This window comes from Aulostomus chinensis, chromosome 4 (genome assembly GCF_037954235.1).
Source record: "Aulostomus chinensis isolate RoL2024-O1b breed Wild chromosome 4, RoL_Achi_v1.0, whole genome shotgun sequence".
Lineage (NCBI taxonomy): Eukaryota > Metazoa > Chordata > Actinopteri > Syngnathiformes > Aulostomidae > Aulostomus > Aulostomus chinensis.
In genome coordinates, this window is record NC_141323.1 from 7607501 (window position 1) to 7621122 (window position 13622).

General features: G+C 49.2%; 1 protein-coding gene across 4 annotated transcripts in view; it reads left to right on the plus strand.

The window, feature by feature from the left end:
- ipo8 (importin 8) overlaps window positions 1–11100 on the plus strand; it is a 20835-nt gene extending 9735 nt beyond the window's left edge. Inside the window, exons 10-25 of one of the 4 annotated variants that reach the window (XM_086201402.1) lie at window positions 1–20; window positions 469–545; window positions 1181–1297; window positions 1399–1488; window positions 3021–3186; window positions 3634–3794; window positions 3895–4020; window positions 4302–4377; window positions 4986–5111; window positions 6466–6563; window positions 6644–6739; window positions 7452–7672; window positions 7911–8116; window positions 8660–8896; window positions 9438–9567; window positions 10560–11100. The exon at window positions 1–20 is cut by the window's left edge and continues 80 nt beyond it. In XM_086201402.1, coding sequence (XP_086057528.1) covers window positions 1–20; window positions 469–545; window positions 1181–1297; window positions 1399–1488; window positions 3021–3186; window positions 3634–3794; window positions 3895–4020; window positions 4302–4377; window positions 4986–5111; window positions 6466–6563; window positions 6644–6739; window positions 7452–7672; window positions 7911–8116; window positions 8660–8896; window positions 9438–9567; window position 10560 — 1948 coding nt within the window. In that variant the 3' untranslated portion in view covers window positions 10561–11100. Of the gene's footprint in view, window positions 21–468; window positions 546–1180; window positions 1298–1398; window positions 1489–3020; window positions 3187–3633; window positions 3795–3894; window positions 4021–4301; window positions 4378–4985; window positions 5112–6465; window positions 6564–6643; window positions 6740–7451; window positions 7673–7910; window positions 8117–8659; window positions 8897–8972; window positions 9411–9437; window positions 9568–10559 lie in introns of those variants that run through there. The other 3 variants (XM_086201403.1, XM_086201401.1, XM_086201399.1) reach the window with 3 other exon arrangements.
- The last annotated feature ends 2522 nt before the right edge of the window (window positions 11101–13622 follow it).

Here is a 13622-nt window from a genome sequence, read left to right on the forward strand (position 1 = left end):
ATACATCCGCATGAAGTTCAGTGAGTAGCCTTCAACTTCCTGGTTCAAACACTGACTGAGCCCATTGGTGATTCTGTGACACTGAGAATTCCTCCTCCTGTCCTTCCTCACAGCAGCCTTTTGTGCATGATAAGCTCCTCCCATGGTCTCGGGTATGTTCAGACATATTCTGCCACGCCCAAGCTGGTTTGAGGGTGGCAGAATATGTCTGAACATCTTCAGATGATGTTCACTTCCTGTACCAGGTAGCTGACGTGGAGGGGGCTGGGCCTCGCCATATCGAGTTTGTTGTTCTTGAGGATTATTTAGTATTTGAGCTGCATCAGGAGGAGGTTAGGTCATCACCTGGTCTGCTAGCAGGATGAAGCTGCAGCTACCCGACAGGTCGGTGGGGTCTTCAGGCTCCCTCTGTGTCTGTCATCCTTTTGTTTTAAATTCTTTGTGTAAGGGAGTGTTTGTTTGTTGCAGACCTCTATGATGACCACGCCCTTCCCGCCACCGCTGCCCAGAGCCTTCTGTGTAAAGCTGCCCGCAAGCGGAAGGAGGTGAGTGGGGGGGACATGTACTGATACACGACACATGCCCTGGTCCTTTGAATTAATTATATACTACATACTTCATTTGTATGCTTTGTATGATGTATATGCTGTGTTGCCTGGTAGTAGTAATACAGACCAGCATGGTGTGCGCCTCTGACACGTGTGGAGGGTCTTCACCAGCTCTACCTAGCAGCTAGCTGGTTAGCACAGACCAGCCTGGCACTGTTCAGCCACACGTCACGGCTGCACCTCATTCTCATGCTGTCATAGTAACAACACATCCCAATAAGCAGCTAGCGTTTGAGCGAGTGTGGCCCAAGAATAAGAACAGGTTTACCATCGTCTCCTGGCGAATCACTCCCACAAGTCTGTGCTCTTGTTGTTGTATTTAATCGCTGTGGATTAATGGAGCAGTTGGCTGCTAAAGAGGCGGAGTTTCGTCTCAGGAGTTGGTCACGGCAGCAATAATTAAGAGCTTGAATTCACCAGGTGGTTGGAGCAGGACTCCTGATGAGTGTTAATGCGGTGCTGGATGTGTCAGTAGGCAACTGTTTCTTTTAGGTTTGTGTGTCTTTGGCTGGACTCCAGCTGCATCTGTCAGCCACAACATGACCACAAACATTGCTGTGTCCTCCTGGTAGGTTCTTCCTCAGATGATGGAGTTCTGCCATCAGACACTGATGGACCCCTCTGCTGACCCCCGCAGGAAGGATGGAGCACTGCACTGTATCGGAGCCCTGGCTGAGCTCCTTTTGAAGGTACTCTGGTTCTTTTTCCTGTAGCAGACATCACCTTTGACCTCTTAAACACACATGTCCGATCCTTCTGCCTTTGCTGTGTGTGTGACCTCGTCCCACAGAAGCGGGTGTACAGGGAGCAGATGGAGCTGATGTTACAAAATTATGTCTTCCCTTTGCTCAACTCTCCTCTCGGATACCTGCGTGCCAGAGTAAGTCCTGCCTGAGCCGTGTGGCTGCAACCGAGAACTAGAATTAGTCAGCACACTAATATACGTGCTGAATGCTATGCAGCACATGGAAATATTTAACACACGTTATGATTTTAAAGCAGAACCAGGAAAGTCTAACCTGAGCTTTAATGCCCACAGTACCTCCACGACAATTACAGCGTTGGCAATAGTTAACTGGAACTCCAGAAGTTGTCTCAGTACTTGTGTCCGTATGGATACCAGTACTAGAACAACATCTGTTCACTGGGTTTTCACCATTGATGAACCGTCAAGTGTGGAGCTACCGTGATGTGATCTGGAATCATATCTTCATAAGTATGGAACTATTTGAAACGTAAGGTAGGAGATATTATCGAAATAATTCAAAGAAAATATCCAGAAGTGATTCTGATGTCCTGCTGCTTCAAGGGACTCGACCTGTCAAACTGGCTCTGATCACGTATGACACCTCGTGTCACAGAAGGATCCAGACATAAATGGTGCTCGAGCATCGTCTCGGCCATACTGGACTGACTCCAGGTTGACATATCATGCTCAAGGAAACTCAGCTGCTAATTTGTCCAAATGTAAACTCAATAAATCCAGGATAAAATCCAGGCTTAGATTTTAGTCCACAGCTAAGTGGGTTCATGTGAGGCTGACTTTACATGCTGTTTCCATTCCCCAATGCATTATGGGAGCTGAGGGTGAGCCCACACTGTTGCTCCCCCATTTATCGCTGTCAAAACCGGAAGTATTTGTACACCCATGTATACATTCCAACGTCTGTGATGCATCATGTTATCCAGATGTGTACTTACAACCTGTAATGTTCATCGTTACAGTTTTACTGCGAGTATTACTGCTAATCAGATGATGCTGATCATAAAAATGAAGGCTACGTTTCCTCATTTATGCCCCCCCCTTGTTATCCACGCTCCATTTTCATTGACATTTTCTTTCGTCCTCCAGTGCTGAGCTGAGGCTGCTGCTGGTGTTCTCAAGTACATTAAATTGAAAACTTCTTCTAAGATTTGCTTCCCTTGTGCATGTAAACGATGGAACCGCGATCAAAGTGTTAGATAAATATTTAGAAAAAATGTTCAGAGTATTGATTTCCATATCGTTCCATGTGATGGAGTGAAGAAATGGAAACGATATGAAAACATGTGCTGCTCTGCGGTTGAAGACGTCAGTGCTGGAGGAAAGGCGGGAGCTGAACCGGTACCCGGCCGGACTCAAACAGAGCTGTTGTTCTGGTGCGAGTGCTGGCAGCCTTTGAGACGGACGAGTGAATGATGATACTCTTGAGAACGCATTTCATGTGGCGAGCTTGAGGCTTCTTATTGCTCTGACTCTTCCCCACAGTCCTGCTGGGTGCTCCACTCAGTCAGTGTGAGTCTCCGTCCCTTCATTGTAATTCCTGCTGATGCACCTGGGGGGCGTGGCTCACAGCAGCAGGCAGGTGTGGTGTGGTGTGGTGGTGTCACATGTCTGGGTTTCTTCTGATCGGTGGTTCTCTTCATTGGCAGTCGTGCTGGGTGCTGCACTGCTTCAGCCCGCTACGGTTCCACGACGAGCTGATGCTGAGGAACGCCGTTGAGTTGGTCAAACAGGATCTGGTTGACGACAAAGAGATGCCTGTTAAAGTGGAAGCTGCCATCGCTCTGCAGACGCTGGTCAGCAACCAGGAACAAGGTGTGTGGGGGAATAAGGCCTTTCTTCTGTGGCGCTTTGATTCTGGTTTCGATGATTAAGAGTTTTGTAAGCAGCTTAACAGGCCTCCTCTCATAACCCACGTGGTTCCTCAAAAGGTGACAGGCAGCATGTCACTGCAGGCTGGAAGGCTGCCTCGTAGAACCAGCTGGAGTCCAGACCAGCCGCCCTACTGAGGGAGTTCTTCTCAGTCTGTTGACCTCAGCTAGGTGCTGACACCTGAAGCCGCTGGTACACTTGGAGTTTCAACCACTGTGTCAGTTAATTTATGCTTATCTACGGACCCACATGATAAACATCGGAGGGACAAGACCCGTTTTCGATGTGGGACCAGAACTGTGTTGGCCTCCAAGTATATAAAGAAAAATGGCACACATTAAATTTGTCTGTTTTGTTTTCGTGTGTGTGTGTGTGTGTGTGTGTGTGTAGCCAAGCTGTACATCCGGCCGTACATTCGCCCCGTCATGCAGGAGCTGCTGCATGTGGTCAAAGAGACGGAGAACGACGACCTGACCAACGTTATTCAGAAGATGATCTGCGAGTACAACCAGGAGGTGGCAGCGATCGCTGTGGACATGACGCAGAACCTGGTAGGATGACAGCACACACATTCAACCCTCACAAGTTCTCTGTCTCTTGTCCCCATGTCCTCTGCGTGAGCATACTGACGCCCTGAGGTGTGTTTACAAGGCGGAGATCTTCACCAGAGTCCTTCAGAGCGAGGAATACGAGGAGAACGAGGACAAGACCGTTATGGCACTGGGCATCCTCAGCACCATCGACACCATCCTCACTGTCATGGAGGACCACAAGGAGGTCTCTCACACACTCACACACTCCTCCTTGTTCTCATATCTTTGTGAGGATTTTCATTGATGTTATACATTCCCTAGCCCCTCCCCCTAACCATCTCAACTGACTGCCTGACCCTATCCTTGACCCTAAACCTAACCTGAACCTGACTGAAGGACCTCTAAAATGTCCTCACTCTGTTGGTTCAATACATATTCTAGTCCTCACTATGTATCAAATACAAGAACACACACACACACACATTAATTTAATGTGATATTTACGGTCCTTCATCCTGTCCTCAGATCACCCAGCAGCTGGAGGGAATCTGTTTGCAGGTGATCGGCTTGGTCTTGCAGAAGCCCATCATAGGTATGGCAGGTGTGTGTGCGCACGGCAGTCGAATGCTTTTTTTAAAACACACATTCATTCAGGATCTCCAGCCATTTATCATGGGTTTGACCCAGCAGCCTCGCCAGGAGTCACACCAGTGGAACATCCGTTCTTAGATTAATGCATGAATGTCTTGTCCGGGTTATTGCGTATAGACTCGTTTCACGATCAGGTTTTGATCCATGTGGAAAGTCCGTCACCTGAGCAAAAACGTTGGTGATGGTGCTGTCAAGCGTGCCCGTCCACACCTCCCCCCGTTCTGATCTGGTGACCGTAGGATACTGAATGAGTCTCATCAGACCATAGAGCCACACCTCTCCTCAGTGAGAAAACGTGTTGGTTAGGGAGGATCCACACGCACCCGTCTCGATGTCCCTTCACCCACTCAGCTCCATCCAGTGACACAGTTTTAAGTGAGTATCCTCAGTGTTCAGATCCACAAATGAAGGTGGAGAATCTCACCTGGAAGAGGACCAATGGGATGAATCTGTCAGTGTCTTTATTCTGTCACACATCAACACCATCCAGCCAGCATCTCTTACTGCAGAAGAGTCCTCCAGAAGTGTAAGCATGTGTGATCATCCTGTCTCCTGCAGAGTTCTATGAGGAGATCCTGTCACTGGCGTTTGGTCTCACATGCCAGACCATCTCCCCCCAGATGTGGCAGCTGCTGGGCGTCCTGTACGAGGTCTTTCAGCACGACTGCTTCGACTACTTCACTGGTTGGTCTCAGCTGATTGCCCATACATTCTTCAATAAAAGATGAAGATTCATCAGGGCTGCCACAAGCCCAGTAATTTAATTTATGTTGAACACTAAGAAATGCGGCTTTTTCTTAAACTAAATTTCTTCAGGGAAAATATAAGCTTTTATTTCAAGGAAACACACCACATTTGACATGCTCAGGTCCACCGGTGAGGTGCGACGTGAGCAGTGACAGTTGCTGCAACCGATACTTGTACATGAGACAATGGAGGACGACTTCTTCCTCCATCGTGACTGTAATCAGTTGCAGCAGCTACAGTGACCACATTTGTTTTCTCTATTGGTCCAGCAGGCGCGTCCAGTGACAGAACGCTATAGACCAGACAGAACCAGTCGCGCCAGCTACAGCTGCTCCTCTGTGTTGCATCGAAAAATAAAAAGTATAAGGACGCAAGTCGTTTTGAGGTGAAGCTGTGCTGGTCAGTTAAGACCGAGGCGGCACAACTGAACCGAACCGAAGTGAAGACACAAGCAAGTCAAGTAAGAGCAGAACCAAACGTTACAGCAGAAAGAGAATCCTCAACTCTGACAGGAGACTCTTTCATGACTCCTTATGTAGTAAATTTTGTTTGCGTATTGATGTTGATACATGAACACATAGATAGATAGCAAGAGCTCGCCTGTAGATTGTGATCGCCCCCTGGTGGCAGGTTGCAGTACAGGTCATAAATCCTGCCCCCCTCCATGTTAGCTGATGCCTCCTGGAATTTTATGTTCCAACGTATGTTCCTTCATGCCGTTTTAATTTAATATGTTACGCTATGAGGGGCCTCATTAGTGACAGCCACTTTCAGATGTGATCGTAAAGGCATTCATGCCAGAACAATGAGAGCGGACGACACGTTACGACCATGGAGTTGTTCTGTAGATGCGGCGAATAAACCAGTAGATAGTGAGAAGAAGCAATTAAAAAGAAAACTTGGAAGGTTGGTGTCGTATGTCATTGATCAGGATTAAATTAAGATGCAATTCAAAGATGCGTGATTCCTTATTATTCATTGCTTCTCCGTCTGGACCAACAAAACCTGCAGGGTGTTGGTTCTGGAGCGGATGGCTGGAATTGGTCAGTAATGTTTCAGTACATGTGTGTTTCTAACGGGTTGGACAACAGACCTGGAACAGAGGCATGGGGTGAATACAGTTGATGGTTAATGGAATCTGTAGCGTGTAGAGGAGCCTCAGGTAACCCTTGAGGCATCTTGGCACCACCTGTTGACCCCCATTCCACTGCACTTTTGGCCTCTGAGGTTGGAGGTACCAATGAAGAAAAGAGGGTGGTGCTATCACTTATGGTCTGCGTTTGTGTTACAGATATGATGCCTCTCCTGCACAACTACGTTACCGTGGATACAGACATGCTCTTGTCCAACCCCAAGCACTTAGAGGTCATCTACAGCATGTGTAAAAAGGTCAGACTGGACATGTCTCCTCACACGCGATCTGACCTGAGACCAAGCTTTGACCTCAGCTGACCTTTGTCCTGTTGTAGGTGCTGACCATAGATGCAGGTGAGGATGCAGAGTGTCACGCCGCCAAACTGTTGGAGGTCATTATCCTGCAGTGCAGAGGCCGAGGCATTGACCAGGTCAGAACGCCACCACCCCAAAAAATTCCACTGGAATACCTGTGGACGAAGGTGCAGGGCCACAGCCTGACACGGGGCTGATTGCCCGGAGGAGTCAGCCACACCGCTGGTCCCCTGCTGACTGGTCACACATTTGTATCTGTCGCAGCAGCGTCGTCCTGTCCTCCGGCTGTCGGGTCGACCGTCGACCTTCCCTTTGCACCACCAGACAGTGACTGGTAGTTGGTTGGATTTTAAAAAAGCAAACAACAAAAAAACGTCCTCTAACTTTGTCACACAGTTTGATGTGAAAATCAAAATAAAAGCTGAAACAGATGAGGGCACATTAAAGAACCCCTGCACACTTGTATTGAAATGAACAATATTCAATAACGTGACACAAATTCAAGCATGACTATAAAAGAGTTCCATGGGGGCGATGCTAGGAAAGTCTCCTGTTATTTTTAGAGCAGGAGGCTGGAAGGATTCATTGTCAGTCCCTCGCATCATCACACTGAAACGTTTTCTTCTTGTTTTGGAACGACAAACAAACCTAAGTGACTCCAGAACGGTGAATTCTCCATCATCTTGTGTTGATTTGCGTTGTCTGAGCGTCGTCCTCCACCGGACCGGCAGACGATGTTGTGTCACACTCCTTCAGAGGGCGTTTACGTCGGGAAGCCTGAACGTTCTCCTTGGTGATCAGCTGTCGTTTCTCTGGTTTCTCCTGCAGTGCATCCCTCTGTTCGTGGAGGCGGCGCTGGAGCGTTTGATGCGTGGCGTGAAGTCCAGCGAGCTCAGGACCATGTGTCTGCAGGTGGCTATCGCTGCTCTCTACTACAATCCCACCCTGCTCATCCACACTCTGGACAACATGCACTTCCCCCACAACCCACAGCCCATCACAGCCCACTTCATCAACCAGTGGATGAATGACACCGAGTTCTTCCTGGGGTGAGAGGAACCACATGACAGACTCGTCATTCTCTCTGTTGTGTGTCTGTGGGATGCACTATCATATCGACACATCATCAAAACCTAGAATGTAGCGCTATCGCTGCAACGGCAGATTCTTCTCGGCCCAGTGTAGATGAGGCGACAGTAAATACGAGGTGTGGGGCGGTGCGCCGCTCCAGTGGTCAGGGGTGAGTGTCCTGTCTCTGGGTAACACCGCTCTCTGATGCGCTCTCAGGCTCCACGACCGCAAGATGTGCATCATTGGCCTGAGCGTGCTGATGGAGCTGCCCAGCCGGCCGCCGGCGCTGGAGGGAGTCGCCGCCCAGATCGTCCCCTCCATCCTGCTCCTCTTCCTGGGACTCAAACACCTCTACGCCTCCCGTCTCATCAACAAACCAGACCTACTGGCCCACGCTGGGGCTCAGGATGAGGATCAGAATGGTGAGAGGTGAACAGAGAAGAGGCAAGGCAGTTTATCTGTCAAAGGGGAAGGAATGTAGAGCAGAACCAGGCTCAAGTTAGTCACATGTAGCTATGAGGCAGAAGGAGAGAGGCCCAGTGCATCATGGGAGATCCCCGCCAGTCTAGGCCTATATCAGCAGAGCTAGGGGGTGGGGCTAGCCTGATCCCCCTTAACTCTCAGCTTTATCAGAAAGGGAGGTCTGAGTCTGGGTCCTGGACTGAAACTGGGAGACGGCTCCACAGGAGGGGAGCCTGATAGCTGAAGGCTCTGGCTCCATTCTACTGTTAGAACTCTAGGAACCAGCAGGAACCCTGCATCCTGGGAGTGAAGGGTTCTAGCTGGATCATAGGGGACTAGGAGCTCTGTCAGGGATGAAGGAGCCGGATTGTTGAGGACTTTGATGGTAGAAGGAGAGTCTAGAATCCTGTTGTGGACCTGACAGGGATCCAGGGCAGAGAAGCAGTCCAGGAGAGACATGGTCTGGTCGACTGGCTCTGTTTCTGTTACACTGTTGTTTGTAGAGGAGATTCCCAGTGATGAGGATGAGGTTAACGAGAGCAGCGACGCCATGCAGCAGCAGTCTGGTGTGCCGATGGGCCTGGGAGACGACGACGACGACGAAGACGACGACGACGATGATAAGGACAACTACTGGGATGAGGACGGTTTTGAGGGGACACCGCTGGAGGAGTACAGCACACCTCTGGACTACGACAACGGTGAAGACGAGTATCAGTTCTTCACGGCCGCCCTGCTCAGTGAGTCTTTAGAAGTGATTTCAAATGACGCCACAGCCCCAGCCAGAAAAACCCTAATACTCCCAAAATCCTTCAGGTTCCAGTGGCAGTAAAACCGACCAGTCAAGCAGCCGCTGCAGTCACGCTGTGTGGCGTGAACCCGCTACACCACAGCATCAATATCAGACGTGGACTATCAGTCAGAGAAATGCAAACCACCACGACAGCACCAGCTGTTATTGTTGGGATATGTAATATGTTTCATTGGGGTCAAGCAGTGAGACATATGTGGTCCCAGGTCTAAAGCCCGGTCCAAATGTTTCTGAAGATCAGTTAGGAGAACATCACTTTTGATCCAGACTCAGCTCAGCTCCCCTGATTAGCCTCCTGATAAGTGTCTGAGTTTCTGGCCCATCTCCAAACTTAAAGCACAGCACTCATCTTCTCCAGAACCCTCTAGAACTTAACGGTTGTTAATGAATGATGAATAGATGATAAATTACTAGGATCAGTGCCCTGTAACCCCTTACTCTCCTGCTGATTGTGTGTGTGCGTGTGTCAGGGGTCCAGAACACTGATGCTGCCTGGTACCAGCTCCTAACAGCGCCACTCAGTGACGATCAGAAGAAACAACTCCAGGAGATCTACAGCATCTCCCAGCAGAGGAGGAGCACCGCCACCAAGGGCCAGTGGTGAGGGACCCACACACACACACACTCACACACACAGGGTTGGGGGGGGGGAGTTAGGACGATTCTAAGGGCCCATGACTGACAGGGGGCCCAAAGAAAAAAAATAAGATATTTTTTAAAGTCTATAATTAATATTTTATTCAAAATAAAATAATGAAACCAACAATGCCTTTGTCTTCTTAAAATGTATATCAGAGGTCTCTACTTTATTTGGGCAAATTCATATCCATCCACCAACCCCCCCATCTGCATGAAATGGTACAGCCCTGCCTGAGTGGTGCTCGTCAGCTGTGCCGCTGCTGCAACAGTCAGACAGGAGATGCACACCGAGATGTCTTCAAAAACAAAGTCTGGGTCAAAGAAAAGGAGGGGAAGAAAGGAGAGAGGAGGGAGAGGAGGGCGCCGCGACGTCCCAGGCTCCTCTCCCTCCTCTCCAGGAACAGGGGTTCAATCTGTGAGGGGTTGAAAGACTCCTGTTTGCTGGTTTCATGTCCACAATGAGATGAACTTCGTTTTAGCTAATTATACTAAATGGGTCGTCCCCACCCGCCCTACCAGACAGCCGCTGATGTGCTGCCTCCCCACAACTCCCCCAACACAATGATCCACAACAAGGAGGTGAGCAGGTGGCGTGCAGGTAGCCTTGTTGAAGGAGGTCTGTGGGAGCAGGGAGAGGTAAAAGGCAGAGCTGTGTGAAGCTGGGAGTGAGTCGACTGGACCCTGGAGATGTGCTTGCAACCGTAGTGGCCTTGGTGATGGGACCCAATGTGACATTGTTTCATGGGGCCCAAAATCCCTGGCGGCATCCCTGCACACACACGCACACGCACACGCACACGCACACACACACACACACACACACACACACACACACACACACACACACACACACACACACAAGGCTGTATTTCTACTCATCAAGATTTGCATTTGACAAAGTCTTGTAAACATTTCTGAGCCCTGAGAGACCAAATGGATCCTGGTGTTTTCAGAGCGGTAAGGAAGAAGAGGAGGAGGAGGAGGAAGAAGAAGAAGAGGAGGAGGAGGAGGAAGACGAGCTGGTCTGACCTGATCGAATCTGAGTCGTCTAGTAATCTCAGCCCAGATGAGACCACGTCAGCGAGGGTGAGGCAGGACGACGCCATCACTGATGCACTGTAGACTGGAAGCTTCACCAGGACAGGACCACTGGCCTGTGTGTGTGTGTGTGTGTGTGTGTGTGTGTGTGTGTGTGTGTGTGTGTGTGTGTGTGTGTGTGTGTGTGTGTGTGTGTGTGATGTCCTGTAAATTCTTAGTCTCTATAGCAAAACACTTTCATCTCATGAAGTGTGGGCCTTCTTCATTTCTGTTCGGGGGGTCTTGTGTACAGACTGAAGATGGACAGGAAGGTCAAAGGTCAGAGACTTGTGGCCTGTGACATCACACATGAAATGTAAATGAGAGAGGGATCCCAGGAGCTTTCTGATTCCCTGGGTTTGTTTTTGTAATGGTTTTCAGAACTAATTTAAGAAAATCATAAAAGTTCATGTAACATTTCCTGACTTGATGTGTTTTCCTTCTTGATTTCTTCTACTGTAGTTTCTTCGAGCAGTAGTGGTGGTACTAGTGTGAGTTCTTTTTATAGTATTCACCATGACACCCATCAGCCAGAGCTGTAAAATCACAAACAGGTTTGACATCACTTCATTATTACGATGTCCTTTTTGAGGCTGTATTTCTACTGTAGTTGCACTTTTGAACGCTACAGGCTTTAAGTGGCAGCTGCTCCCACGACCATGACACCTCCTGGGATGGCGTGTAACTATGAAGGTCAGTGGGGTGCAGGACTCACATAACGTAAGGGATAAGTACCAAGGTTGCTTGGACTGAACTACGAACATCACTCTGAGAGTACTACGAACATAACTGGGTGTACTACGAACATAACTGGGTGTACTAAGAACATAACTGGGTGTACTACGAACATAACTGGGTGTACTACGAACATAACTCTGGGTGTACTATGAACATAACTGGGTGTACTATGAACATAACTCTGGGTGTACTAAGAACATAACTGGGTGTACTACGAACATAACTGGGTGTACTACGAACATAACTGGGTGAATTAGCAATTCTAAATCTGGGTGTACTACAAAGCAAATCTGTTCTGGATTCAAACCTGTTGATCTGATACATTAACGCCAAACAACACCGCGCAAAAACTGTAGTACAAATTGGGATGAAGGTACTGTGCAGTATCAGACTCTGGATGGTCCTGATTTACTGCCAAGTCTGTTCACACTGCTGCTGAAGCTACAGGGTTAGAACAGGAACACGCCTGTTAAACCCAATATTCAAGAGAGAGATCTATAGATCCAAGAATCTCTATATATGTAGAGAGAGAGCTAGATTGATCTCTCTAGTGTAGAGAGAGAGAGAGAGATTTCTGAAGTCATTCTTATGTATAACTACACATAAAACTGCAGAGGAGCTTTTCCCATCCAGGACCGCACGCGCCAAACCGGCCACATGATGCACACCGGAACTTTCAGGTCTGAACAAAGTTTGCTTTGGAGAAACTTTGTTCTTCTCTAAGTGAACAGACAGCGGAGTCCAACTGGACGCTTTCCTTCGCCTTGAGGGTCCTGACTGACGTTCAGTGACGTCTGCCTGTGCCGATCTATGGTGCGGATATTCAGCGGAGATAACGGTTGCTCCTGCGCATGCGTCAGTAGGCGGGTCCTCTGTGCTTCTGATGCCTTCCCTATCACTAGAGAAACTCGTACATTATAAAACTTCAATGTCAGTTACCACCCATCATCCACCCATCCATCCCTCCATCATCCATCATCCCTCCATGTTCTCCCCCTCCTCCTGTTGAGGGTGGTGGGGGTGGAGCCTATCCCAGCAGCCTTCCCCCTGGACAGGTCACCAGTCCATGGCAGGGCCAACACATAGAGACAGACAACCATTGGCTCTCCCAGCCACGCCTACGGTCAATTTAGAGTCTGGATTAACCTGGTCCCTCTTGATGTCTTTGGACTGTGGAGGAAGCTGGAGTACCAGAGAGAACCCAGCAGGAACAGGGAGAACATGGAGACTCACCCAGAAAGACCCCGTGCGGCAGCCGGGGCTCCACCCACAACCTTCTTGCTGGGGGCCACAGTGAGGACCGCTGCTCCACCCACAACCTTCTTGCTGGGGGCCACAGTGAGGACCGCTGCTCCACCGGGCCGCACCATCCACCTGTACAGGCTCCACCAGACTAACCCAACATAGATGTTTCTCAGTTAGTTACTGCCAGCTGACGCCCGTCATCAGTGCTCATTGCTGAGAGTTCAAGTCCATGCAGATGGAGGAAGATCCTTCAGCTGATCAGATATCCAGGACTCAGACCAGGATCACGTGATCTGGATCACACACAGAAGATCCGATATGAGGAAGCAGCTGATTCACAGGAGAATCTCTGCCTCTCTGACTGCTGTCTCAGTTGTCACACACACGCTGAAGAGAGACGGGCGTCTTCATCCTCTGGTTGTTGGACTCCTTGTCATGAGATTAATGGCCATTGGTGACCACATGTGTCAACAAAGGAAGAGTCAGTGGATCAGTCTCAGCTACCTGAGAGCTGAGTGCTGCAGTCCAGGGGAGCTGCTGTCTCATCCTGACCTGGGTGTCGGCGCCACAGAGGTCCTTTCTCCCAGTGGCAATAAAACTGTACAACACTTGTCAGTGATTGGACTGTCGACCATCCACACCCACTGTTCTGTCTCCATTCATGTCAGCTCTGATTGTTCTTAGTTTTGCTCTTTGTGAATCGTTTTGTCTGTCACGATGAACTGAGCCTGGTTCTCTCTTCATTCACTGTTGGTTGTTGTTGACAGGAGCGCTGTTGGGAACAGAATTTCCCCTGGGGAGGAATAAGGGATTCTGATTCTGGTTCTGATGTAACTGCGGGAATGGGAGATTTAAACTCAGCACCTAAAACAACTGTCAGTGGACCTGCAGCCCTCGAGCTGAGGCTCAATGTCTGTATTACCGACGTTCTCCAGCAGCACCTGAACGCGGCACAG